Source organism: Chrysemys picta, chromosome 13 (assembly GCF_011386835.1).
Source record: "Chrysemys picta bellii isolate R12L10 chromosome 13, ASM1138683v2, whole genome shotgun sequence".
Taxonomy (NCBI): Eukaryota; Metazoa; Chordata; order Testudines; family Emydidae; genus Chrysemys; species Chrysemys picta.
This window is the reverse complement of record NC_088803.1, coordinates 38,377,150-38,402,367: the sequence shown is the minus strand read 5'-3', so window position 1 is coordinate 38,402,367 and position 25,218 is coordinate 38,377,150. Positions and strand designations below refer to the sequence as shown.

The 25,218-nt window shown below is 41.1% G+C and overlaps 2 protein-coding genes across 36 annotated transcripts in view; one reads left to right on the top strand and one right to left on the bottom strand.

Moving 5' to 3' along the window:
* The first annotated feature begins 346 nt into the window (after positions 1-346).
* Positions 347-14,008, top strand: LOC101943136 (retinol dehydrogenase 10-like). The gene is made up of 5 exons (XM_005304672.4): positions 347-942; positions 6,656-6,754; positions 9,509-9,654; positions 13,004-13,135; positions 13,790-14,008. Exons 1-5 carry the CDS (start codon positions 487-489, stop codon positions 13,905-13,907), a joined length of 951 nt encoding a protein of 316 aa, XP_005304729.3. The 5' UTR covers positions 347-486; the 3' UTR covers positions 13,908-14,008.
* Positions 14,009-17,092: 3,084 nt separating this feature from the next.
* The window catches only part of STAU1 (staufen double-stranded RNA binding protein 1), a 44,783-nt gene continuing 36,657 nt past the window's right edge, over positions 17,093-25,218 (bottom strand). For all 35 annotated transcript variants that reach the window (XM_042861141.2, XM_065566702.1, XM_065566689.1 and 32 more), the window contains 5 exons: positions 23,682-23,754; positions 22,183-22,502; positions 21,300-21,422; positions 19,634-19,719; positions 17,093-18,917 (listed from right to left, as the gene is read on the bottom strand). In XM_042861141.2, the coding sequence (XP_042717075.1) occupies positions 18,830-18,917; positions 19,634-19,719; positions 21,300-21,422; positions 22,183-22,502; positions 23,682-23,754 (690 nt within the window). In that variant the 3' untranslated portion in view covers positions 17,093-18,829. The remainder of the gene's footprint in view (positions 18,918-19,633; positions 19,720-21,299; positions 21,423-22,182; positions 22,503-23,681; positions 23,755-25,218) is intronic.

Here is a 25,218-nt window from a genome sequence, read left to right as displayed (position 1 = left end):
ACAGGTCCTGGAAAGCAGCGTGCCTGTTTCATTCCAGGCCAGTGCTTTGCACTAATGGCAGTTTTTGCGTCAAAAGCAGGCAGGACTTTGACATTTAGCACATCAGTGCCGTGGTTTCGGGGCAGCAACTGTGGCACTCAAGAGTTCAAGCTTGTGCAACGTTTCATAAATGAAACGCTCCCCAACTGTTACACATTCAGTAAATCCTTGAGCTGCAAATCTAAGGCCTGATCCTGCTGCAAGCTGCTGAGTGCTCTCAATTCCTGGTGAAGTCAATGAGAATCGAGGGCAGTTAGCACCTTGCAGGATCAGGCTCCTAATGCCTCCATTGTAGTACAGATCCCTCTCACTTATTGGTAGCGGTGGCAGGCCTGTATAATCTCTTAATCCAGCATTTCCCTATATATCCTTTCTGGACTGTGCTGACTGAGGCCTTCACTACATTGGCGTTCCACAGACTGCTCCTATTTTAAAAGAAAAGAAACAATGGGTGTGCTTATAGATTTTCTGCTCCTCGCAGCTAAAGTTGTGGGCTATATAATCCAGTCCCTTATGCGGTGGATAAAGAGGCCCACCGAGAAAAGAGTCACCAATGAAATATGTTTAATAACAGGTACGGCCAGTGCAAGAGGACTGGGTCGGCATTTTGCTTTAGAACTCGCCCAAAGAGGTGCGACGCTTGTCCTGTGGGATATAGACACAGATGGTAATGAAAAGACTGTGGTACAGGTGAGGGAGCTGGGGGCCAAGGCTTATGCTTACACCTGTGACGTGAGCCAGCGAGAGGACGTCTATAACACTGCAGAGAGAGTGCGTCGGGAGGTGGGAGATGTCACCGTCCTGATAAATAATGCTGGGGTTGTAGCAGGGAAACCAATCTTGCAGTGCTCAGATGAAATTCTGGAAAGGACCATGAAGACTAACTGCCATGCGCATTTCTGGGTAAGTGTCATTTAGTGCAGAAAACCAAGTATAAGATGATTGAGAGGCAGGGTGCCCTTGTACATCGGGCACAGGCTTGGAAGCAAGCGCCGGTTTCGGTTCCTTACTCTGCCTCTGACCTGCTGTCTAACCCTAGAGAAGTCACTTTACCTCAGTGTGCCTCTTTCACTTATCTATTTATGCTCTTTATTAGAGACAAGGTGGATGAGGATGTTTTTTATTGGACCAACTTCTGTTAGTGAAAGAGACAAGCTCTTCCTCGGGTCTGCTCTTTGTGACTGGGACTGACTCTTCTCACCCTCCAGCACGTCCTGAAGGCAACCAATATGGCCTATTTTAGACCAACGACAGAAGTGAACTATAGAGTCCAGAGCGGAGGGAGATGCAGCAGGGCCCCTCTACTTGGGAATTCACCCACCCCTTTATCCCTGAAGGCAAAAGTCTTCCCCTTCAGGACATGCTAGAGCAGAACCCATCCATTTGTTCAGGGATTTGGGACAGGGTGGGTTCCCTGTATTTGGGAGCTGTTAATTCACTGTCTGACTTTGGAGAGTGGGGTGTCTCAAGGAGAAGGAGGGGCTCAGAGTGGTGGGCTGAGGGGAAGGGGCAGTGCATCGCGTGCTGCTCCTAGGGGCTCGCAAGTGATGGCAGCAGGAGGGCACTGCATCACAATGGGGTGGAGGGGTGGGGCACTGGAGCCCCACCCACTCCAATCCCCACGGTGGGGACGCTGTCACTGTCCAAGAGACCCGAGCTGCTGGACAGGAAGCGGTGCAGCAAGTGGGTGCCCCCCAGCCACTGACCACCAGTCCCGAGCGCGCTGCACTACCCAGGCTGCCCAAGCCGGATGCCACAGGCCAGGCAGTGCTGGTGATTAGAGCCCTGTACGGTTGTATCCACATCCGATCCACTTTCTGCAAAAATGGATATCCATGGATTTGCAGGGTTCTATAACTCATAGCATCCAGTTAGACCTTGAAGTGGACACATCCTGTTGAGACAAGCATCAGAAGGGGGATATTTACCACAATCTCTGCCTTCTAAATGGGTCCTGGCATCACACAGCCAGTTTAACATTTGAAATATTAGTTCCTTCTTAACCTTTTTGGAGACAGGTTGAGATTCCCTTTTCATTGGGAAGACCCCTCTACTCACTGCTGGAGTTCAATATTTGCAGTACAAGAAATTCCAAAGATTTGAGTCAAGGTTATCAATAGATTTCAAAGCACTTTGCAAAGTTGGGTGAGCATCATTATCTCAGAAGGGAAAATGTAAGGTTCAGAGAAGTTAAGTGACTTGTCCAACGGCATACAAATGCAATGAAAAAAATGGGAATAGAATCCAGGTATTCGAGTCTTGTACCCGATCCAGTCTAGATCACACTAGCAACTGTGTTCCTTCAGGTCTGTATATTATTCTCTCATTTTTAGACTTGGTGGTTATAAATTTTGTCATTTTATTAGTCCAAGATGAAATTACATTTGGAGCAGCTATTCCCTAGCTAAAATTAAAAGCAATGGCAATCAGTCATTGTACTCCACGGCTTGATAAGGTCACCAACAGAGAACAGAGATAACCCCCAGTGATTAGTATTACTAGTTTGGTACCCACTGTGGTGGGTTTATACCTTCCTCTGAAGCATCCTGCACTGGTTATTGAGAGAGAGAGACAGATCAGATACAATGCGGCAAGCTTCTCATGCTCGTATTTTCTGAACCAAAACATTAGAAAATCAGAGCATTGAATCCAAACCCAGTAAATTATCACAACCCTTCCTACATGCGAGAATAGACTCCGTAATGGTTTATGATCAAATATTTTCCAGTTTACACTATGCAGAACCTCAGGGTCCCATGGGACACAGTTCAGGAGTGGATTGATTTTTCTATTTTGGGTTCTCGCCAAGGATTGTTATTTATTATTTGTATTACTGTATTATATTATTGGGGAGGGATAGCTCAGTGGTTTGAGCATTAGCCTACTAAACCCAGGGTTGTAAGTTCAATCCTTGAGGGGGCCATCTGGGGCAAAATCAATACTTGGTCCTACTAGTGAAGGTAGGGGGCTGGACTCTATCCTTTCAGGGTCCCTTTCCAGTTCTATGGGATAGGTATATCTCCATATTTTTTTTTTATTATAGTAACATGTAGGAAGTCCAGTCTTGGACCAGGAGCCCCTTAGCTGCTGGACAAACAGAATAAAAAACTACAGTCCCTGATTCATTCATTACAAACTCTCAAACTCACCCTAAGCAGAGTCCAGGCAAATAAAAAAAAATCCAGTTTTCCAAATCTATAAAACCAAAATTTTGAATTAGTTTTACTCAACATAAAAGTGTTAATTTATGGCCAAAGATTAAATCAGATTGAATTTCCCAGGCTTTGAAGTCTTGATAAGATCCCTTTAAATATTTCTCCACTAAGTAATGACTCTTCCAAAGAAAAAGGCATCTGTCTCGAATGAGAACAATCTGTCTCATAAATGGCACACTCAGACATGCCTGCATCAGTGATTTTATATCCATAGATTCACCTTAGTCATGAGAACTGAATGGTCATCCATCTGTTGCAGAAGTACTTTGACAGAGAGGGCCACCTGGCATCTGTGAAAACACACTGAAGGTATTTCTCAATCTGCATTGCTTGGGCAGTGCAAGCGCAGCTGTTCATGTTTAGAAAGGTCAGCCAAGCAGAGTGTTCCCATCCCATCCCTGTGATAACATATACATGACAGGGTGGTTTCCAAGGTTGAACGCTGAGCTGCTTCCCAGAATTTCCCTGGTGAATGAAACCTCCTCTGGTGGCCAGGCTAAGATCAACAACAAAAGAGGTGGCGTTGAAGGGATAGTGCAACACAGCACAGGAAGGGGGAAAGCTGAGGAACCCTCCCCATTCATGTCTTGGCTTCACATCTATGAGCTTTGAGAAGCAGAGTGATCTACTGGAACAAACAAAGGATTAGGAAGTGAGCAGTCCTGGGTTTCACATCCCATTGTGCTGACGACTCCCTCTATAGCTCTTACTTACGTAACCACTCCGTGCCTCAGTTTCTCTCTGTGTAAAATGAACATTGGTTCTGCTGAGTAACCAAATATAGCCATTTGGTTGCTCAGATCTACCAAGTTACAGGAAGCTTTAGCACAATTTGACTTGCCACACTGGTTTTTCAACCAACCAATCAGTCTATGTTTCATAATTGAGATTCTTGTGACAGCAGCCACATCAAAACCAAGCTGAAGAAAAGTATGTCCTGAAATCCTAGTGGATGGTTTAAGGATGTTATTTAAAATCTGACAAGAGTGCAAGAAGACATTCTGCAGATGTATGAACTAGGATATGAAAATATACCAATTGTCTCTAGAGAGCTAGCCAGAGGAGAAACCCACATGAGGTATTCTGTGCTCACTCTCTCAGAGACAACCTAACCTATGCTGTTTCACCCACCTCCTTATCTAGAGGGATCATATGGAGATAAAGTGCTGAGTGCATATAGGCGTTATGCAAAACATTATATTATAAAAATGCCTATTTAAATTCTGGTAACAATTATTGTTCAGTATGACTTATGTTTGTAGGCAGCTAATTCTGGAAAGTAGCTTATCAGCCAGGACTTGGGGAATGAGGTCTGGATCCCCATTAATCCTGGTTTCACAGCACTGAAAGATGAAAAGACAATCAGAGGAAGGACATTTTAAGAGGATTGCAGTGAAAACTAATCAAGTTACACAGCAAAACCATCTCACATGTGCAACCGAAAAGGAACTTTAAATGGGCATCAGTGTTTCCTAAATTGGCAGGATAGGGAAAGTGGGAGGGCCTAGGATAATCAAACACATGAGACACAGCTATTTTGGCTGGATTTACTTAATCTCCCTGGGTAACATTCAGATATTTTCATAGAAATCTCTTTGGCTGGAGCAGTGTTTAAATATGGTTTCTTAACTCACTTTGGGTTGATTGTAGCAGGGCCCTTATGAAGGCAGAGTAAAGTTTGTAAGTGCATAATAAATGGTCAGAAGCCACCTCAGCTCCCATTGTTTTTCACTTGTGGATGCAGACAGAGCTCCTCTCTGAGAGATTCACTGGCTTCCAGCCAGCTTATGAAAGCTTTGCTGGATCCAGTCATTTATCAGTGCATTACCCAACAGAACACGTCTCCCAAGTGACAGCGGAGAGTTGTCAGAGTGCTCACTCTCTTGGCATGGATGCTTTTGGCACAGCACTACAAGGTAAAGATGCTTCTGGGCTGCATCTGCATTTAGCATTTTAGCTTTGTCTACATTAGAGGTGGTTGTTCTCTTGCCAGTGTCTCCCCACCAGTGGGAGCAATGATAGGAGTGGCTGCTGGCATTGGAACCACGCTATTGTCTAAGCCTGCGCAGAGAGGCTCTAGCCAACGGGATGGTTACAAGGCTGCTGGCGGCCTGAATTACACTGATGCTCTCATTGCTGTCCACAGTACGCGAATACTCTCAGAGCTCTAGAACAGTGGTTCTGCAACGCAGAGGTCTTCCAGGGGATGCACATCAACTCATCTAGATATTTGCCTTGTTTTACAACAGGCTCCATAAAAAGCACTAGCAAAGTCTGTACAAACTAAAATTTCATACTATGATGTTATACTGCTCTAATATACTATACACTGACATGTAAGTACAATATTTATATTCCAATAGATTTATTTTATAATTATATGGCAACAAGAAGAAAGTCAGCAATTTGTCAGTAATAGTGGGCTGTGATACTTTTGTATTTTTATGTCTGATTTTGTAAAGCAAGTAGTTTTTAAGTGAAGTGAAACTTGGGGGTACACCAGACAAATCAGACTCCTAAAAGGGGTACCGTAGTCTGGAAAGGTTGAGAGCCACTACTCTACAATCTGGGAAATCTTCATTGGCAGCTGAACATTAAAGGGATGTGTTTTCAACAATCTCTAAATGTGAACGCCCTGTACTGGCAGACTGTCATTCTTTTGCTCAAGTGCCCAAATAAAAGTTGTTAAAACAAGAAAAATGTCTGAGTTGCCAAAACTGACCACACTGGTTTCTGCAGGATCCTTAAGTGTTTAGCATGTAAATGGTCAACTGCTAGATACGGGCTTGAACCAGAACCCTGGATCTGAACTATCCCAAACTTGGATGGAGTGGAGATCAAAACAGCAGCTTTGGTCTCTATGTAATACAAGAAGCTAAACCAAAACCACAGGGCCAAACACCCCCAAACATTGGTCAAGTTCCAATCCAGGTTGTAATTTTACAGCTCAAGCCCATCTCCCCTAGCTGCCTCATGTTAAATCACATGCATCGCTGACTTAAAGCCATGAAAAAATCTCTCATCTGAAATCAGCAATGTTGCTAAGGGGCTGTGTGGAATGTTCATAAAAATACACCCGTCAGCATCTTTACTGCACATTGGGAAAATCTCCATGCCGCTGCCAAATCAGAAACATGGACCATTCGGAATAAGGAAATTGCAAATGCCTAAAAATCATCTAGTCCACATAATGGAATAAGGATGAGTAAAAGAAGCTGCTTCTCTGCAGTAATAGTTGAGCCATGAGTCTTTTAATCTGCAGCTAAGAATAGAAATAAACGTGTGTCCTAGCAGCGCATCAGCAAAACAGACCTTGGAGCTTTGTACCCACGCTCTTAGATATGCAAGTGTAATAGGCGAATGGTGCACATGAATAAGCTCTCTTCCTTCTGTCCATACAGACTGTCAAGGCTTTCCTTCCAAGAATGATGGAGATGGACCATGGTCACATTGTGACGATAGCAGGATCCTTGGGCCTCTTTGCAACAGCTTGTATGGCGGTCAGTAGCTATGGATCACCAAAGTGTGTGCTTTCCTTTCACTCCCCCTCTCCTCAGCAGCTGGTGCTGCAGGCCCCCCCTCTCCCCGATTCAATCAGGGGTATTTATGGTATAAGTCATGAACAGGTCAAGTACTGTGATTTTTTGTTTCTTGCCCATGACCTGTCCATGACTTTTACTAAAAATACCCGTGATTAAATCGTAGTAGCCTTACTTTTCAGTTGTAATTAATTTCATGGGTGTTCCTCCCCCCCAAAATGTGGTTGATAAAACAGAAGGCATCACTAGGGAGGGGTGTAGGTTAGTGGCCCAAGCACAGCACTCCTGAGTTCTAATACCACCTCTTACACGGATTCTGCGGGGCCTTGGGCAAGCTACTTAATCCTTTCCAGCCTCAGTTTCCTTCTAGCTAAAAGGCAAAGAGTAATCATTACCTCTATCACAGGCACGTGGAAAGTGTTATGTCAGTATGAAGTTTCTTGTGGATTTCTAGATACATGGTCCTGTATTCCCAAATCTCAGCACCTTGTTTTTCCCATCTTTAAGATGGAGATAACAATGCATATCTACCTGTTAAAGCACTTTGGAACAGTCAGAATGAAATGCAAATGTTATAACCTAAGGCACCCAAATCCCATTGAAATTTAGTAGCATTTGGACACCTCACTCTATCTGAAAACCTTTGAAAACCTCAGCCATAGTTTGTTGCCTTGTTTTCCTGAGACTGGGATGACCTTTGTTAAAGAGCTGGCATACATATGAAAATTCAATGTCAGCAATTGTCAGCTTTGGCAAGCACCCCGCTTATTTCCCCAGCATGTTTCAAATGTGTGTGTGTTGTGGAGTTCAGTCTATTATCCATATTAAAAACGTGGGGGGTTATTGGGAGATCTGCTTATCACAATAGCTTATTGGTGCTAAAACCTCTACACATGTTCTCAAGCTGTGAGGAGGGGTTAAGTCAAGTGAGAGAGAAAATTACCTGGAATGTACAATAAAAATAGGATGTTAGATGGTAATGGAAAGGCCGTCAGAAGCAATCTGACAGCCCAAACAAGGTAAATGGGTCCCTGAAATTAAGAATAACCAACAGATCATTTTCCTTCATTATAAATATGGGGGTTTTATGCATCTGTTTAAAGTGCAATGACAATATTTATTAGGCATTTGCAAAGTATTACAGGAGCAGTATTAATGCAGAGGTTGGATTTTAAAAAGCAAGAACAATGGTGTAAATGCACCTCACTTCTCAGGTCTGCACTGACCTGATTTGTACGGGGAAGTGAGGTTCACAATTGTGCACACTTTTTGCAAGCAAAACTGCACATCTAAGGGCTATGAAAACCTGGCTGAGTTGGATCCAAGCCAATGGAAAGACTCCCCTTGGGTTTTGGATCACATCCTTAGCTCATTGGCACCTGCAGTTTATCAGCAGGCATTGCTAGTAAAAGGCATTTATCCAGGGGCAAAGAAAGACATTATCCTGGATCAAAAAGATGGAGGAGATTATAGAACAATATGGTGAATCAGAAAGGAGTTTAAATCAGAGGTAAAAAGGAAAAATGTTTTGAGTACAGCCAAACTCACTGAAACATATGACAGCCTCCTTGTGTCCCATTTACTGGGGACCATCATTTAGCTCATAAGATTGTTGCCTCTTTTTGACCTGAGTAACTAGTCAAAGCTCAGGCCCAGAGGATGTTCCAACATCAATTTCTGTTCACAGCTGGAATCTGGTGCTTTCTTTGATGCTTTTAAAAAAAATTAAAAAAAAAATCAAGCAGTTATAAAGTCCTGTTTCTCCTAACACAAGAGGAGCCGAAAAACGGGATAGCTTCTCTGTTTACAGCCTCAAGCTTCTTTATCCAGCACCAGACCCAAAAGTCCCCTCTCTAGTTTCTTCCAGGGTCATACACCGTGCTTGTCGTGGCTCTCGCTCTCTCCCAGTACATCTTGCTTCAATTTCTGTGCTTCGGTCTCCCCGTGTGTTCTCAGTTTCTGTCTGCACTTCAGTTTGTCCCACCCACCCATGTTTAAACATTACCCTGTCAAACCCCCCCACCCACAGGCGCCGGCTTCCTCCTTTCCCAGGGGGTGCTCAACCCCTGCCCAGTCCCAGGCCCCGCCCCCACTCCACCTCTTCCTCCAAGCTCCCGCCCTGCCTCTTCCTGCCCAGTTCCACCCCTCCCTGAGCACGCCATATCCCCACTCCTCCCCCTCCCCCCAGCACCTCCTGCATGCCGCAGAAGAGCTGATTGCGGTGGGGCGGGAGGTGCTGGGAGGGAAGGAGGGGGAGCAGTTGATCGGCAGGGCCGCCAGCGGATAGGAGTCACTGGGTGAATTGTGGGGGAGCCGGCTGCAGGTGCGTGCTAAGCACCCACTAATTTCCCACATGGTGGTAGTTTTGGGGCAGACTCCATTATGCCTTGTTTTAGGTGGGGCCTCTTAGCTGTTTCTTAAAGCTATATTAAGGGTGCATCACATCCATCACAGTTTCAATAAGATTTTAATTCAATCCATAACAATATTGAAAGGTGGCATGTGGAAAACTAAGCGGGTCACAAGAGTCTCTGTTTTCAGCATAGGTTCACTGGAATGCTTTGGTTCAATGAGCAAACCTGCTCTGTGCAGAGAAGCCAGCCTCCGGCGCTCCCGTAGCTAAGCTAGCAATTGCCATCTAATACCTGGGAGTGTTTCCAGGAGGAACAAGCCTACCCCCACCTACCCCTAGCCAAAGCCTCTCATTGTCTGCAGGATTACTGTGCGAGCAAGTTTGCAGTAGTTGGATTCCATGAAGCGCTTAGCCATCAGCTGAAAGCCAAGCGAATCAATGGAGTGAAGACTACCCTGGTGTGCCCCTATCTTGTCGACACAGGCATGTTCACTGGATGTAGAATCAGGTAAAACCATTTACATTCGACTCATTCGCAGACATATCACACCTGTCCAGCTGCAACTGGGGTCAGTTCCTCAGTTGTTAGGGAACCGGAAAGAACACCACCAGCTGACTTTATAGACAACTAGAATCAGCAGACACCCCCAACGGTTAGCCTTGCAGCAACTCTGCCCTGGTTCAGCCGCTCAGATAATGGAGCGATTAAACTCTCCTTTAATTAGCCTAGCGTACTTGTCCCTTAATATTACTGAATTGTAGCAGTTTGGATCACTAGTGTATAACACCGACATTTTTTTAAGAAAGGGCAGACAGCAAAATCAGAAGGTAAAGCTGGCATCTCTTGATAAAAGTAAAGAGAACTTGTAAAATCCTTGCCTACAAAAATGAAAATAGGAACCATCCTTTCTCTGAGGGGTGGATGCAAATGAGAGCTTATGTAAGAAGAATCAGGCTAGAAATGGATCATCTAGAATGATTGGACATGACCAAGAAACCAGGGGAAAATTGTAGCAAACTTTGGCAATTCTAAATTGCAGGAGCTGTCAATACTCACGTGTTCCCTCATTAACAAAACACTTCAAACTAGAGTGAACCTACTGGATAATGATACACTCACATGAAAATAAAGAGTACCTTCCTGTAAGAGAGGGAGGAACCCTATACTGAAATAGATTTCTCCATTTATAAGATCAGATCCACATTATAGCACAGGACCAGCAGACAGGATGCGCTTCTTGTATTACAGACTCTACCACTTTGAGATCTTGGACAAGTCACTTAGCTTCAAGTTTACCTATTTTCACAATCACAGGAGCATTAATTGCAAAGCACTTGGAGGCCCCTGGGTGCCAGGTACTAATTTTGTGCAAAGATTTCTATTAATGAAGTAGCCTGTATAGAATTTGCAAAGAGTGCATGATTCTCTGACCAGGGGGATTGGGCCTGAATATTGCAGGATATGAGAATAAAAAATTCCAGGTGATGAAACACTACAGAGTATATAGTATTTTCTCCCCCTCCCCTCCGAAGTAATGTCATAAGCCAAAAGGTGACATACCTTTTAGGTGTGTTTTGCAGGGTTTGGGGCTGGAGGTAGGCCTCCCCTCTCCAGCCACACTCACGTATAACTGAATTTTAATGCTGAGCTCCCAATTCATCTGTCCAAAGAGAACGAGCTCCCAGTAGACCAGAACTCAACTAATGTGGAGATGTTCAAAACAAAAACTACAGCTCGGGTACGAGACCCTCACGTATGGCTTGTCTGCACTACAAGCGCTATAGTGGTACAGGTGCAGATAAGCCACTGTCGTGTAAGACACTTGTTACCGTGATGGAAGGGGTATTTCAGTCACTGTAGTATCCACTATCTCAAGAAGCAGTAGCTAGGGTGATGGAAGAATTCTTCTGTCAACCTAGTGGTGTCTATCCCAGGGCTTAGGGCAGCTTAATTACATATCATGGGTCACTTGCAGGTTTAAAGTAGTGTAAATGGTGATTTTTCTGTAACTTGAAGTCTTTAAACCATGATTTGAGGACTTCAGTAACTCAGCCAGAAGTTAGGGGTCTATTTCAGAAGTGGTGAGGTTCTGTGGCCTGCCATGTGCAGGAGGTCAGACTAGATGATCACAATGGTCCCTTCTGACCTTAGATTCATAGTCTTTATCTCGGGGGGTGAATTTCTCACCCCCCCGAGTGACATAGCTAGGTCAATCTAAGTTTCAGGTGTAGACCAGACCTCAGATAGTAAACCTATAGTCATGACTATGGAGCACTACTCACAAATGTGCACTGTGCTTAATGTTGGTCATTAAATTAAAACTAAACTGACTTTGGATAAACAGCTTACAAAAGGACCAGATTCAGCATGCAGCACAATTCCATTAAAAAAAAAAAATCAATGGCATTGCAATTGAGAGAGTTGCAATCAACTCCTACCTTTGGCCCAGTTTGTCAGGGTGCATCACCTTAGGTAAATCAGGCAACTCTCTTTCTTGCCGGAATGAAGCCAGACTCCCAGAACAGTGCAGAGTTGGTTGGCAGAAGCAATGCTTTATAAAAAGAGATCACATGACACTGTTCTAGTTGAGTCTCAGCACCTACAACACTTGGAATGGAACTAGCATTACTACACACATTGAAAGGCTCACTAAAAATGACAGAGTCCTGTGGCACCTTTAAGACTAACAGATATATTGGAGCATAAGCTTTTGTGGGTGAATGCCACGAAAGCTTATGCTCCAACACCTCTGTTAGTCTTAAAGGTGCCACAGGACTCTCTGTTGCTTTTTACAGATCCAGACTAACATGGCTACCCCTCTGATCCTTAAAAATGACAGTTACCTTTGATGTTAGCATAATATAAAGAACTCCGCAATTATTGCTAGTAATCCTCACCAGGAGCCAGAATTGTTTAAATTCATTTAAGCCAGGAGCACTTGACGTTGTACATCACCAACAAGGGTGATATCTGAGCTAATACAGTCAAAGCTTTATCGGGCATGTTGGGGGAATGGGTGGGGGGTGCCGGTTAGTCAAAAATTCTAGTTAGCTAAGAGTTATACTGACCCATGGAATACCAATTTTCAAAGGATTAGAATACAATCAAATGAATAAAGTATAAAATAGTAGACAGGTACTCACCAATCCAGTAGTAGTACTGCACTGCAGAGTGGTTGGTTTCTTGAAGCACTTAGGTGTATACAGGTGAAGTTTTCTATACAGTAGGTTATCTTAGGACACTACATATCACTATGGGCAGTGCATGGCGTTCACCCAGATCACTAAAAATACACTTAACACTAAAACTCTACTGAACATAATTTAATCTTTGGTGATTCAGAAGGCACTTCAGGATCTTGCAGTGCATCAGTCATCATTATCAACATCAATCATCATTGTAGATGTAGGCAGTGTAGGAGATTGGGCTGAATCTAAGGATTCTGATACACCCTGAAAGTGGCTTTTTTGAATAAACCCCTGATATCAGCTTGCTTATGAGTCTTCTGCCTCTTTTGCATAAAAATAGAGTGCAGAATGTGCAATTGCATAACCTCCTGGGCAGTATACTAGTCCCGGTTACTAGACTGAAGATTTGTATTGGGAGATATCAGAAATGCCGGTTAAAAGAGCTTTCTGGTTGATAAAGTGCAGGATAACACAGCTTTTACTGTAATTAGAACAGGTTAGACACCTTGGTTTATGAACTCCCCTGGCTCTACCTAATATGGTTTAAAAGGAAAGGGTTGACACTTTTCCTTTATGCAGTGGGGGTTTCAGAAGGGTTATACAGAATCTAATTTTCCCCAAATTACTGATTTCTCTCTTAATGAAACATTTACCAATTGTTTTTCTAGGCGAGAGCTGGCTGCTCTTCTCTCTCCATTAAAACCAGATGACTGTGTGAAGATAGCAATGAAAGGAATACTGAATAATCAGCCCATAATATGTATCCCCAGAGTAATGTACTTTGCAGTAGTTTTAAAACAGTAAGTATTTCCACTCAGGGAATTGCAGCTGCGTTAATTCATTTTGTTGGTACTGTTTCAAGATGCACTTAAAAGTGAAATAATTGGCTGTAGTGTTATCGGACTGTCCCAAAATGGCTAGAACATTCAGATTTAATAGAAAAGTGTATCAGAAGGTTCTTGGCCTTACATAGGGCCGGGGTCTGCTACTTCGGAAACCATGTTCTTTCCACTGCAAAAAAAGATTGGTTTTAAATATGCAAGACACTACACCTACATCTTATGTTTGAAATAGCAAAGACCATGGAGGTAAGATACTCTGTCAAAGGCTTCTTCAGATTGTCAGCTACATTACATTTAATGTTCAACATATCTATTAGCAATTTGGGGAATATGTTCTGAGATCTGACAGGGAGAAGATGGATTGTTTAATATGGTATAGCTTTTCCACCATAATCTTATAAAATTTTAGAATAGTATTAGTAACATACAAGATTTTTTTCTTTCTTTGGATGGAGAAGGTAGCATAGATATCCTCTGAGGTAAGTTTTGTTCACTTTTCAATACATTATTTAGATCTAGTCCACAGACTGAATCAAGGCCCTAAAAGAATTAATTGAATAATGATCTGAGAAAATTAACATCTTTTCCTAATTACTGAAACTTTATTTCCAGCCTCCTTCCATGGGATGTTCAAGTTCTTGTTCACAAGTTTTTGGGTATTGATAAGTGCATGCATCCATTCATTAGACAAAGGGAAGCGAAACGCCATCTCGTAGCAACAGGAAGATGAAGATTGGTACTTGCACGGATTTATTAACAGCTTCTGGAACACTTTCTTAATCTAAACTCATCTGGGAAAACCTGGTAAATAAACTCACTTCAATGTAGAAACACTTAAGGTAGCATCTTATTTTGATCCATACTTTATCTTTTGGTCTATGTCTACAGGCTTTCAGGAGAATTCTGACAACACCAAGCATTTATGTAATAGCTACTACACACAAGGGGGAGGGCTAGATGAAGGATATAAATACATGCATCAGCACTTGATGCTTGGTTCCTTCACTGCACATAGGCACTTCTGAAAATCCCATCCTTTAGTCTTTATGCATTAGAGCAGGAAGAGACCAGGTCTTCGACTTTGCTCCACAAGCTGGAGTAGTATTTTGTCCCGAAGTCCCAGGAGATGGCAAGGAAATAAGGAGACTAGAAGTCTTTCCAGGAATTTTTTTTTTTTTTAAATTGTTTTCTAGACTTCTTGGCCACCACACTATAAAGAGGGGGAGGGGTCATGTATTTTCAGACATGCTTCCCTTAGCTCCTTTTGGATGGGAAGTTTTATGCTGTATGTTCTCAGCTGGGAATATGATTAAGGGGCCTGGGAAAGAATCCCCTTGTGGAGCTGGATGACTTTTTTTGAATTTTAAGTTATGAGAAACAGGAAAAGTAAAAAAAAAAGATTTCCCCCCACCTTGTTTTTCATCAGCTGTATCCCCTTGGTTGTGCGGATATTCCATTAGAAAGCTAGGATAATCTTACAGGATGGCTGCTTGAATGCCCATTTTAGGACTTTATAGGAATATCTTAGTCTAATTGGGACCCAGGGTCCTTGTTAGTTAAAGCTAGGTGTCTGGTAAATACATGCTTTGCACATGCTTGTTTTGTGATGTGGATAGATGCTGTGTCAGGGGAAGATCCTCCCATCTCCGAGACAGTCCCTTTCCCTGGGAACAGACTAGACAATTCTGTTTTAGTTGCTTCCTGGACAGACTTCACAGGTGGAACATTTGTTTATATGCGCCACACCCTGCTGCTGTGAGGCAGGGAGAGCTGACGGTTCCAGACATCACTGGTCTGCTCTGATGTTTGGAGGAAGGGACCCTAATCTAAAGCTGCTCCCATCCCAGTAGTTTGTAGGATTTGTGCCTAAAGGCAATGGCTGAAGAGGGAGTGCTTGCCTCAGCTCAAGGCAGACCACTTGGTGACAAGAGGAAGAGACATAGCTGAGCAGATAGGTCATCTCAGTTCCACTGCACAGGAGGCAAACCAGTGCTGTGGATTCGAGTATGAAACACAGATGCCATTTACAAATGTTAGCAGACTCAATGTGAAGCTTGCCTTAAGTGTGTGTTTTGATTTCGATGCTGAAAGTTGGTGTAAATTGAACTTTCTCACCTACCTCACAGGGACGTTGTGAGGATTAGTGTCTGTACAGTGCTAAGAACATGTAAAGTGCTATATAAATGCCATTACTACTATGTGAGAGAAAGCAAAGACTGAAAAGAAAGATCACTGTCTCAACTGCTGTTAGTGTAATTGTTACGAGACTGATGGATAGAACAGGACTAGATATTTTAAATGTTAGATTTTCCTTACACTCCGTCACAATTTGAAAGGCACACCCAGTACAATAGAATCTCAGTTATGAACGCCAACGTTAAGATCTGACCAGTCAGCACACACCTCATTTGGAACTGAAGTACACAATCAGGCAGCTGCAGAGACTAAAAAAAGCAAATACAGTACAGTGCTGTGTTAAACGTAAACTACTAAAAAATAAAGAGAGAGCAGCATTTTTCTTCTGCATAGTAAAGTTTCAAAGCTGTATTAAGTCAATATTCAGCTGTAAACTTTTGAAAGAACCATCATAAGGTTTTGTTCAGAGTTACGAACATTTCAGAGTTATGAACAAACCTCCATTCCCGAGATGTTTGTAACTCTGAGGTTCTACTGTATGACTAAATTGCATTATTTTTTGGCCTGCAAAGCTTATCCCCTTGTTGAACACTCGTTAGGTTCTGGGACACTGATATTGTTATAATCAGTAACCCTAAACTTAAGACAAAAGGATAAACCCAGGAAGATTATCCATTTGCTAGACTGTTTGATTAATGAGAGCAGAAAAGGCTCCTGGACTGGTTCCACTGTGTCAAAATCTCTCATTGCATGAAAAAATTACTAAAACCAATTAAGCCAAGAGTCTGATGCAAAGGCATGTTTTTAGAACTATAAATCTTGCAGTCTGCTTATATGAGGCTCATTAGCAAAAATAAGACTTACCAGGATTATAGACTTGCAATGGGATTTTTACTTCAATGGGAGGAGTTTGGCCAGTGGTGAACACTGTACATTTTAGTCATGTGCACACATGTTTTTAGGGATCTAAGAGGATCAAAGCAATAGGAGTTTAGCATAGAGAAAAGTCAGAGGCAGTGTTGCCTAGAGGATACTGAACAGGGATTCAGAAAACTTGGGTTCTATTTTCAGGTCTGCTACTAGCCTGCTGGGTGATGTTGGGCAAGTCACTTCACCGCCAAGCACCTCAGTTTCTCCATCTGTAAAATGGGGATAATGATATGGCCTCCTTTGTAAAGCACTGAGATCTACTAATGGAAAATGCTATATATAAAAGCTGGGTATTTATTATACACTTGTCCTATCCTACTCTGCATCAAGAGTAGACTAAATAGAACATAAAACCCAAGCAATAACGTAACAAAGCAGCTCAAGTGAGTACAGCTCCAGGTGGGAAAAAAAAAAAAACAACAGCTCTCCTTTTGCACATTCTTGGCCCCACCTACCACCCACCTCCCCAATAATTTGATGTCCTGTTATCTGGCTTTGACTCCAGGCTACTTGGGCCAGGGACCTTATCCTGTGTCTAATGTACTACATACAACTATGGTGCTAGTGCCTCTAGGAATGGATTAGGTATTTGATAGTATAGACATCTGATATTTTTATGCAGTTTTGTTAAAAGTTCACGTGGAGCACTGTAATACCTCAACAGCTACACAAGCCAAGACAGCCAGAACCGTTGGCTGTCCGGTTCAGCTTAGTGAGAAGAGAGTTAACCAACTGCAGAATAGAGACTTATGGTGACCACCTGCACCATCATTCAGGTTTTCCATTATAAACGATTTTCCAGGGAATTTCTAAGTTGGTTGTAAGAATTTGCAATACAGAGTCTCAGCCTAGCAAGTCTTTTTTTTTTTAATTTTTAAATTTACAGCATTAGTTCTACAAATGTAAAAAAACTTTACAATGCTTTTTGCACTTATAATGATCAAAAACAACTTTGATTTAATAAAAATTTGGTAAGCAGTTAGTATGGCCCAATTGCTTAATAATGTGAACAAAATAAGGTTTAATATGGCCGAGACATTTAACTTTGAATAAACAGCATGTGCAGTAACTGCTTTTCAGAAGAACATTTACTTCACATACTGCATGTAGATATTTAGGAAGAGCTGCTACAGGTTACCAGTTAAATATACATTTAAGGTAGTTCACATCCAAATGTTACACTGTTGTGTGTCAGTCTATGGTGCCAATTCTTGCTGCTAGAGGGAAGGTTTTGGGTGTTTAAGTAGTACCCCCAAAAAATTACTCTGTGCAAAGCTAAGATTATGACACAAATTACAAGCAAGCAAGAAAACTTAAAAGTAGAGATCTAAGTATTGATATCATTTCAATCTGCTATGCCATGTTGCTTTTCAAAATCATGTTATAATTTTGTAAGACTCCCATTAATGTCTTTAAGCTAGACATTGTGGCACCAAAGACAGAGTGTACCCATATTACTTTTGAATTTCCTTGACCTAGCCAGTTTGTCACAACCTCCACATTACTAAAAAGTAGTTATTTATAGGTTATTGATTAACCATTGTACAGTTACTTCATAGTTTTACATTACAGCCCGTACTATATCACAAGCATTACAAATCCTATCAAAAAGGAGCCCCAGTAATGGCATACAAGAATAAATTAACCAAAAATTTTTTAGTATTACCATTTATTTGAGACAAACACTACGTTTTACTTACATTCCATGGGGAGAAAAAATTCCAGCGTAAACAATGAACTGAAGCAGTACTTAACTTGCAAGGCTATCGTGCTTTACCTGGACCATATGCAAAAAACTTATTGCACACAGAATTGTGCGCAATAACACAACATCAAAAGCAACACAGTTTATATATAAACATAGGTAATTTTTTTCAGCCCTACATGGAGATGTAATTAAACAGTATAAAGCACTCAAGGAAAATCAATCTGCAGTTTTATATGCACTACATTGAGATCATATCCTGTAATGTAGTGAGTTGTGTGCCACTATATATATATGTATATATATACACACACACAATCTTTAAAACATAGATCAGAGATTATTTAAACTCCTGTTGCATTCAAGTCCGCCATCCCCCTCAAGAAAACTAGAAATTAACCAAAAATCAAACAAAGTTTAAAATTCCTAAAATGTTTAATTCATACAACCGTTTTGAGAATTAAGTTAAGTTTGCCAAAGTCCTTGACTTTTTTTTTTTATTATTATTAAATGGAGGGCACACAATTTGTTTCCAATGAAACTTTGCTATTTCAATAAAAACAAAATAACCACATACATGGATATGATCTTCCCAAGTTAGTTCACAGATAACATCAGTCTCAGAAGACAAAGTTTCTAAACTGTGCTATTGTTCTAGATACAATTAAGAAACTTTTAAATGAAAAATTTATAGTGTCATTTCAATCAAAACAGTATCATGAAACTAAAAATTTATCACTTTGAAGAAAAAGCAACGGTTATGATTTAGATACTACAGTAGGTTGGAAAGACTGTAGCACTCTAAAACAGTTAGGTTACATTAATAGGAAGCATTTGATTTTCTCTGGTGCTTTCAGGTTTGGGTCCAGTCAAAAGCCTTTTCAGGCAGTGCTGTCCAGTGTTTGTCCCAAAGTGTTTGAGTTAGCCGGTTTGAGGAGAGGGTCACTTTCCATTTCTTGTTTCACACATCTAGAAATGAGAAACACCATGTTACTCAGAGGATCCTCCTGTAATGCTATTTTCACTAACTTTAACTGTCTTGACACAGAGGATTTTATATTCACATGAAAAAAATAATTCACGTGAACCATAATGTTTTTTCTAAATTGACAGAAAGTGTGCTGCCAGTGCCACAATTTAATTAGCTCAAACTTCTTGCAAAAGAACGTTACTTTGATCAGCAAAGGCAATTCATTTACAGTTCCAGAAGGGTGACAATTCAGATGACAGTAAGCTGCCTAACCTGGATATTCTGTTTATGGTTCCATATTTAGAAGACTTTCTGAAAAAAGGAACTACTAAACATTTGTTAAAGCAAGTGGGAAAGAGTAATAGATTCATGGAGCATAAGACCAAGAGAGACAATCAGATGATCTCGTTAGACTACCTGTATATATCACGAGCCATGACATTTCACTCAATTACCCCTGTATTGAGCCCAATAACTTTTCTTTGGCCTGTCATAAAAATGTCCAAGCTTAGTCATAAAACTTACTCTCTCGCCTTTACCGAGATGATACAGTTTGATATTTTAACTATCCTGGCCAAAAAACCCAAAGACAAACAAACCAACCAGCCTTACAACATTTTATTTGCCTGAGGTAAGACTGTCCTAAAAAGGTCACAGCTGCTTTTACTTTACTGCAAGGGAAAAATATTGGCCAGAATTAATTTCTTTCACTCACACAGACATTGGTCCATTTCCTTGTCGTGGCATCTCTGTACTTTGTTGGTCCAACTCAGACAGCAACTTTAAAATGTTCAGTGCAGCCTAAAGAAAAAAGAGACAGCATTTAGGGTTTTTAATGTTCATGCTCTCTGTATGCGTGTCTATATATCTCCTCTATATTTATTCCACCCTATATGCATCCGAAGAAGTGGGCTGTAGTCCACGAAAGCTCATGCTCTAATAAATTTGTTAGTCTCTAAGGTGCCACAAGTACTCCTGTTCTTTTTAGGGTTTTTAATGTGTCATTTCTTTTAGTTCATTTGGGGAAAACAGGACTAAAGGCCAACCTGAAACTGGGTATCAAAGTAAAGCCAAGTCAATTTTTTTCCCTCCAGTGTAGTTAGTAGTGAGGAAGGATGAAGGTTTCAACTTCTAAGAGCATCTTGTAGCACTATACAGTAGCAGGATGCTGTGGCTTTGGGTTTCCTACTGCATTTGTTCTTAGGGGATGGGACAATGGATCCAGCAGTGCCAAACATGACCACCACCACTGGCCTGATACTCGTGTCATTAAAGAGGCCATTACCAATTCTTTATTTCTAACCATATTGACACTAGGCACAGATGGTTAAAATATCGATACAAATATAGGTATGGTGTGATTACTATTTAACAGACTATGCGTATTTTGTCACTATGTGACAAACAGGTCATATCTCCTGGGCTGAACTGAAAAAGATGTTACAGTAATTTGATTAGGATCAGGCTTGGACTATTCTCTTTTTTTAAACAATTATTTTTGGTTTAATATTAACCTTAAAGGTTAGTTATGTAATAGGCATCAATTAAAGATAACTATATGAACATGTGCAAGAGACAAAATTATTTCGTAAGGCTGGTCTCAAAGTTTCTTCCCCAAATTTACAGCTTTTCCTGTTACATCTGTTTGTATGCCTAATCTTTATACATTCTTTGAACAAGATGGGTAGATATCTATGAATACTTCAAAGTGAAGACATAAGACAGGTTAAAAAGAAATCTCTAGAAATTTTTTAAAAAAATTATAAAACCACTATAAAGAATCCAAGTATAAAGATAAAAAATATAATTTAAATCGCACAAAAATATATATGAGTTAAAAAGCTGCCATGCTAACAGTCTGAGGCTGTCAGTTAGAACACAATTCACCATTGAACAGCCCAGGAATGACAAACTTTTTCCAAGTTGTAATAGACTAGAGGCAGGTTACCAACAATATAAGCACTTTTCAAACTGGTACAAAGACGAGGTCCCTCCCTCAAAGTTTACAGTCTAGGAGATTCATCCTTTTGTAAAGAACCATTGTTCAATAGGTATTTATGTTCTGAAAGTTCATTTTATACATTTTCTTTACTAAATGATCATGTAAGCTAACTAATCACAGCAAGATAAGAAAGCAAGTTCATTTTTATAGGCCAAAATGGTGAGCGTGTATTTAGCATTTTAAATGTCAATTCTACATCTTAAGTACATCATCACTATAGGGTAAATCAATTTAAGTGCTTCTGAGGCTTGCAACATGTCAGACAAAAATTAACCAGACAATTACACAGCATAGATATTTGGCTGTGAAATGACGATCAATTGCACCCCTTGCTCAATGCAGACCAAAGAAGATAGTATATCAATGATAGTCATCATACCATATCATGGCAAGATTCTACATCCTTTCCAATTCCATGGCTGATCAGTGGTGGCTGAGAGGAACAGTTTATAAGAGATACAAACTCGTTCTTGTTATTTTTTGGAAAGTCTTTGTATTCCACCTGAGGAAAGAGAAAAATGCTTCAATTATTCTCAATGAACTGTGAAAAGAGTAAATGTATTCCAGCCACTATGTAGTATGTGCCCTCACCAAGAAACCATGTTCACTCTAATTGAGCAATGATTCTTATAAAATCTAGTAAAACCATTTATTCTGAAACCTAACTTTGAACCTGTAATAGTTCGTGAACACATCTAAGAGCTCCTAGACGAAAGGTGCTGTATAAAAGTTATCGTTGCTGTCTTTATTCCATCGATACTTGCCATTTTAAATTCTTCATAATAGAATTTATCCATTAAATTCTTTGTGTATTAATGCAATGCAGTAATTGAAATGTAAATTCCGATTAAAGAGAATATGGAAGATGAATAATTTGTAGCCTACAGCAAGTGTCAAAGTACCCAGGGCTTTTTCAGAAACTTAAAATTTAGATCAGCCAATATTGGTCGGCTGTATATTCTCACATTAAGGAAATACTTTACAAAATGGAACTTAATTCCATTTCTTAAAAATAGACTTTGTAGTAGCACTGAATTAAGGTAGAACACACATCAAAAGAAATGCATATTTCAAATACTAAAACTCTAAAATTGAAAAGATTTTCCAGCTGAAGAGAAATATTAATAGGAAGCTGAGGGAAACTTAAGTACTCTTAAAATCAGAAGCAATTGGCAGACAGAATTTTATTAAATAATGATCTAATCTAGTATGGTAAACCCTATATAATATTTTTCCAGATATACCTCAGATTGAACATTTACCTGGATTCCCTGAACACTGGAAAGATAGTCCAATTGTTCAGAGGGCCTAGTGAGTGGTCCGTGGGGTACATAGCCTGATGAGTTGTTATTCTTCAATATGGTCTCAGCAGTAGGAGATGTACCACCATATAACAGCTCTCTAGCAATCATGGCTGTTACTGTAGCCTTGGCAGGATTAGGGGCTGCCCTGTTGAACTCTTTGGTGTGGTGTCCTTGATTGGCTCCTACAGCTTGGGCAACCTCTGGGACCATGGGAAGAATTCCAGCAGGAAGCTGCTGATGGCTGAGATAAGGCATCCTAAACTCATCATCTTTATTACCTGAAGAGACAGAGGTACACATTAAATAGATTCTAGCCATTTATAAAGGAGCCTTGTCAGCATGCATATAACAATTTATAAATCTCTAAACATCTACAAGTTTTTGTTGTGTTCCAAAAGTAGTCACACTTACTGGGCTTGATTCATCTCCACTGTTTCAGAAGGGTGCAACTGCACCTCAGGTAGTATTTGCAATGCTGTGTTGAATGAGTTATTCAATGCAATGGCTGTTTCCGCTAAAGGTGCCCCTTTATCCCTAAGTGCCCTGATCGCAGCCTCTCCAGTGGAGCTATCCTGCATTGCTGCAGCTAGACTCCAGGTGGCCTTTGACATCAGGGTCTCTTATTTTACTACGTTACTTGAATCACAGTAGCAGCATAGGGAACCACACAATGACCAGACTTCTTTGTGCTAAGCACTGTACAGGCAGTAAAAAGAATCCTGGACCAAGACAGCTTACAGTCTAGGTTATGACACGACACAGCAGGTTGAGGAGAACACATGAGGAGGAACATGAGGTTTGTAAGCAAGCATGTCATACAATAAGCAGAAGTCACAGCTCACCACCTGCCTAACCATTGTCAACCAATAGTTATTTGTAGGCACCATGGCAGAAGTTAGATTTAAGAAGAGATTTCAAAGAGGATAAGGTAGTGATTTTTTGCAGGAGTTCTGTCCCTCTATCCCCTGACAGAGGCCAATACAGAGTGCATGGAAGAATGTGAGGGGGTGTATTTGAAGGGTGGGTACAGTGGCAAATTAAAGGCAGGGGTCAGCATCCTGGTAGAATAGATAAATTAGGTAGGGCAGGACTACAGGATGAACACTAGAAATGGAGGAGGGAAGGGGTGACAAAGTCAGAGCACAAGCCAGGAAAATGATCTTGGAAGCAAATGAGGTTTCATAGCTGGAAGATGGGTGCAACTTGGGGCAGAATCAAGCCCCCTCTATTAATAAACTTTAAGGACTAATTCACACAAATCCATGCTCATTCATCTGAGACCTCACTAGCAGAACCAGAACCATTTGCAATAAGGCAGCTCCTTAAAGAAAGCTCATCTGGTACTCCATACAAATAGCAGGCTAAGTGCAGCAATCAAATCAAGAAACTAACTTGTCTTGTGAACATACACCCATAATAAAATAAAGGGCCAAATTAATTTCAGTAATTTCACTTACTAGCTGAAGTTTCTTCAGTGCCTGGTTCAAAGAAGGTTACTTTTCTCCCATCACCTGGTTTCTTTACTGGCGTCTAAAAAAAACCCAAACACCAATAACTTTTCCTTAAAGATTTCAAGATCGAAGTGATTCAGTTGTCACAAAACTTTAGAAAAGGATTCCAGCTGTATAACCAGAACTTAATCTTTACATAACCATGCAAGAACAAAATAAATTAAGTGAATCGTACACACACTAGGTAGGCAAGACTACATTTAGTCTATGAGTAAGTACCACTGAAAAGCATTGTAGCTCAGAACTGGACACTCTTGGTTGGTACTGTTAAACTGAGTGGACTAAAGTGAACCTAGGCTGAAGATAAAGCTTAGTCTGAATCTTTAAAGCTGACTGCACAGCCATAGGAGTTGCCAGAGATTACTGTGCCTTCTCAAAAGGAAATATTATGGTACCGTATCAATTGTAAACTGAAAGGGTGTGTTAAAAATCTATCCATTAATTCATGGTTTCAAGTTAAGCCAAGTTTTGACCCTGTCTATTTTACAAACCTTGGAAGAGTTCACCACTCCCACCCAAGAAATCAAATGCCAACATTGTTTGTGTAGGGCCTACATGCAAACAGCTTACTGAAGTATAGCCAGTTAAATGAATACTAGTTATCACTAAGGCTACATTTATGTCACAGAGGTCACGGAATCCGTGACTTCCAGAGGCCTCCGTGACATTTTCTGCTTCAGCCCCTGGCATTGCGGGACTGGAGCTGGCAGCTAGTGGGGCCCCAGTAGGGTTCCAGTAACAGGCGACAACCTCCTCAGGATCCCCCTGCAGGTTTCCAGCAACAAGTGACAGCCTCCTCAGGGTGCCCTCCTCGGGGTTCCAGTGACCCGGGACAGCCTTGCGGGGAGTGGGGGGGGGAAAAAAGAGAACATGCAGCTCCCAGCCACCACAGAGGCAGGGGAAACCATAGAGTCGCAGCAGCAAAAGTCACAGACAGGTCACAGCTTCTGTGAATTTTTGTTTATTGCCCGTGACTTTACTAAAAATAACCATGACAAAATCTTAACCTTAGTTATCACTGTTCCTAGAACAGTGATGACATAGATGACACTGGAGTACAAAGGGAGAAAAACAATATCTTGTTAATTTCAAGCCTCATTGTGAAGTATGCTAAGGTATCAACCAAGGGAAAACCCGTTCAATTGTTTTAAAATACCCCACAGTATCCACTATTAAGCTACATAAAAATAATGTTATCATGAGGTCTCATATAAGCCTGCTGAAGCCTAGGTCCTCAGACCAATTATTTTAAATATCACAGGTTCTGACCCATTCTGTGAAGAGACGGTCCTCCGCCAACGTTATGCTTGCATAAGTCAGGAGCAGATCTAGTACTGTCAAGATCCAGGAAGATCTGTATTATATGTACCCCAACACTACTCTGCACCTGTGGCTAATGCATAGGGCCATGGATTATACCCTTGTTCAGAAACTCACTAGGGCTTTGATACCAACAGGCAGTACTAACTGGCACTCCCTTTCA

Bases quoted from the DNA above. Each gene is read 5' to 3' on its own strand.
- LOC101943136 (XM_005304672.4), top strand. From the start codon at position 487: ATGGGTGTGCTTATAGATTTTCTGCTCCTCGCAGCTAAAGTTGTGGGC. The intron at 943-6,655 runs GTAAGTGTCATT...CTGTCCATACAG, and splicing joins ACTGCCATGCGCATTTCTGG to ACTGTCAAGGCTTTCCTTCC. The intron at 6,755-9,508 runs GTCAGTAGCTAT...CATTGTCTGCAG, and splicing joins TTGCAACAGCTTGTATGGCG to GATTACTGTGCGAGCAAGTT.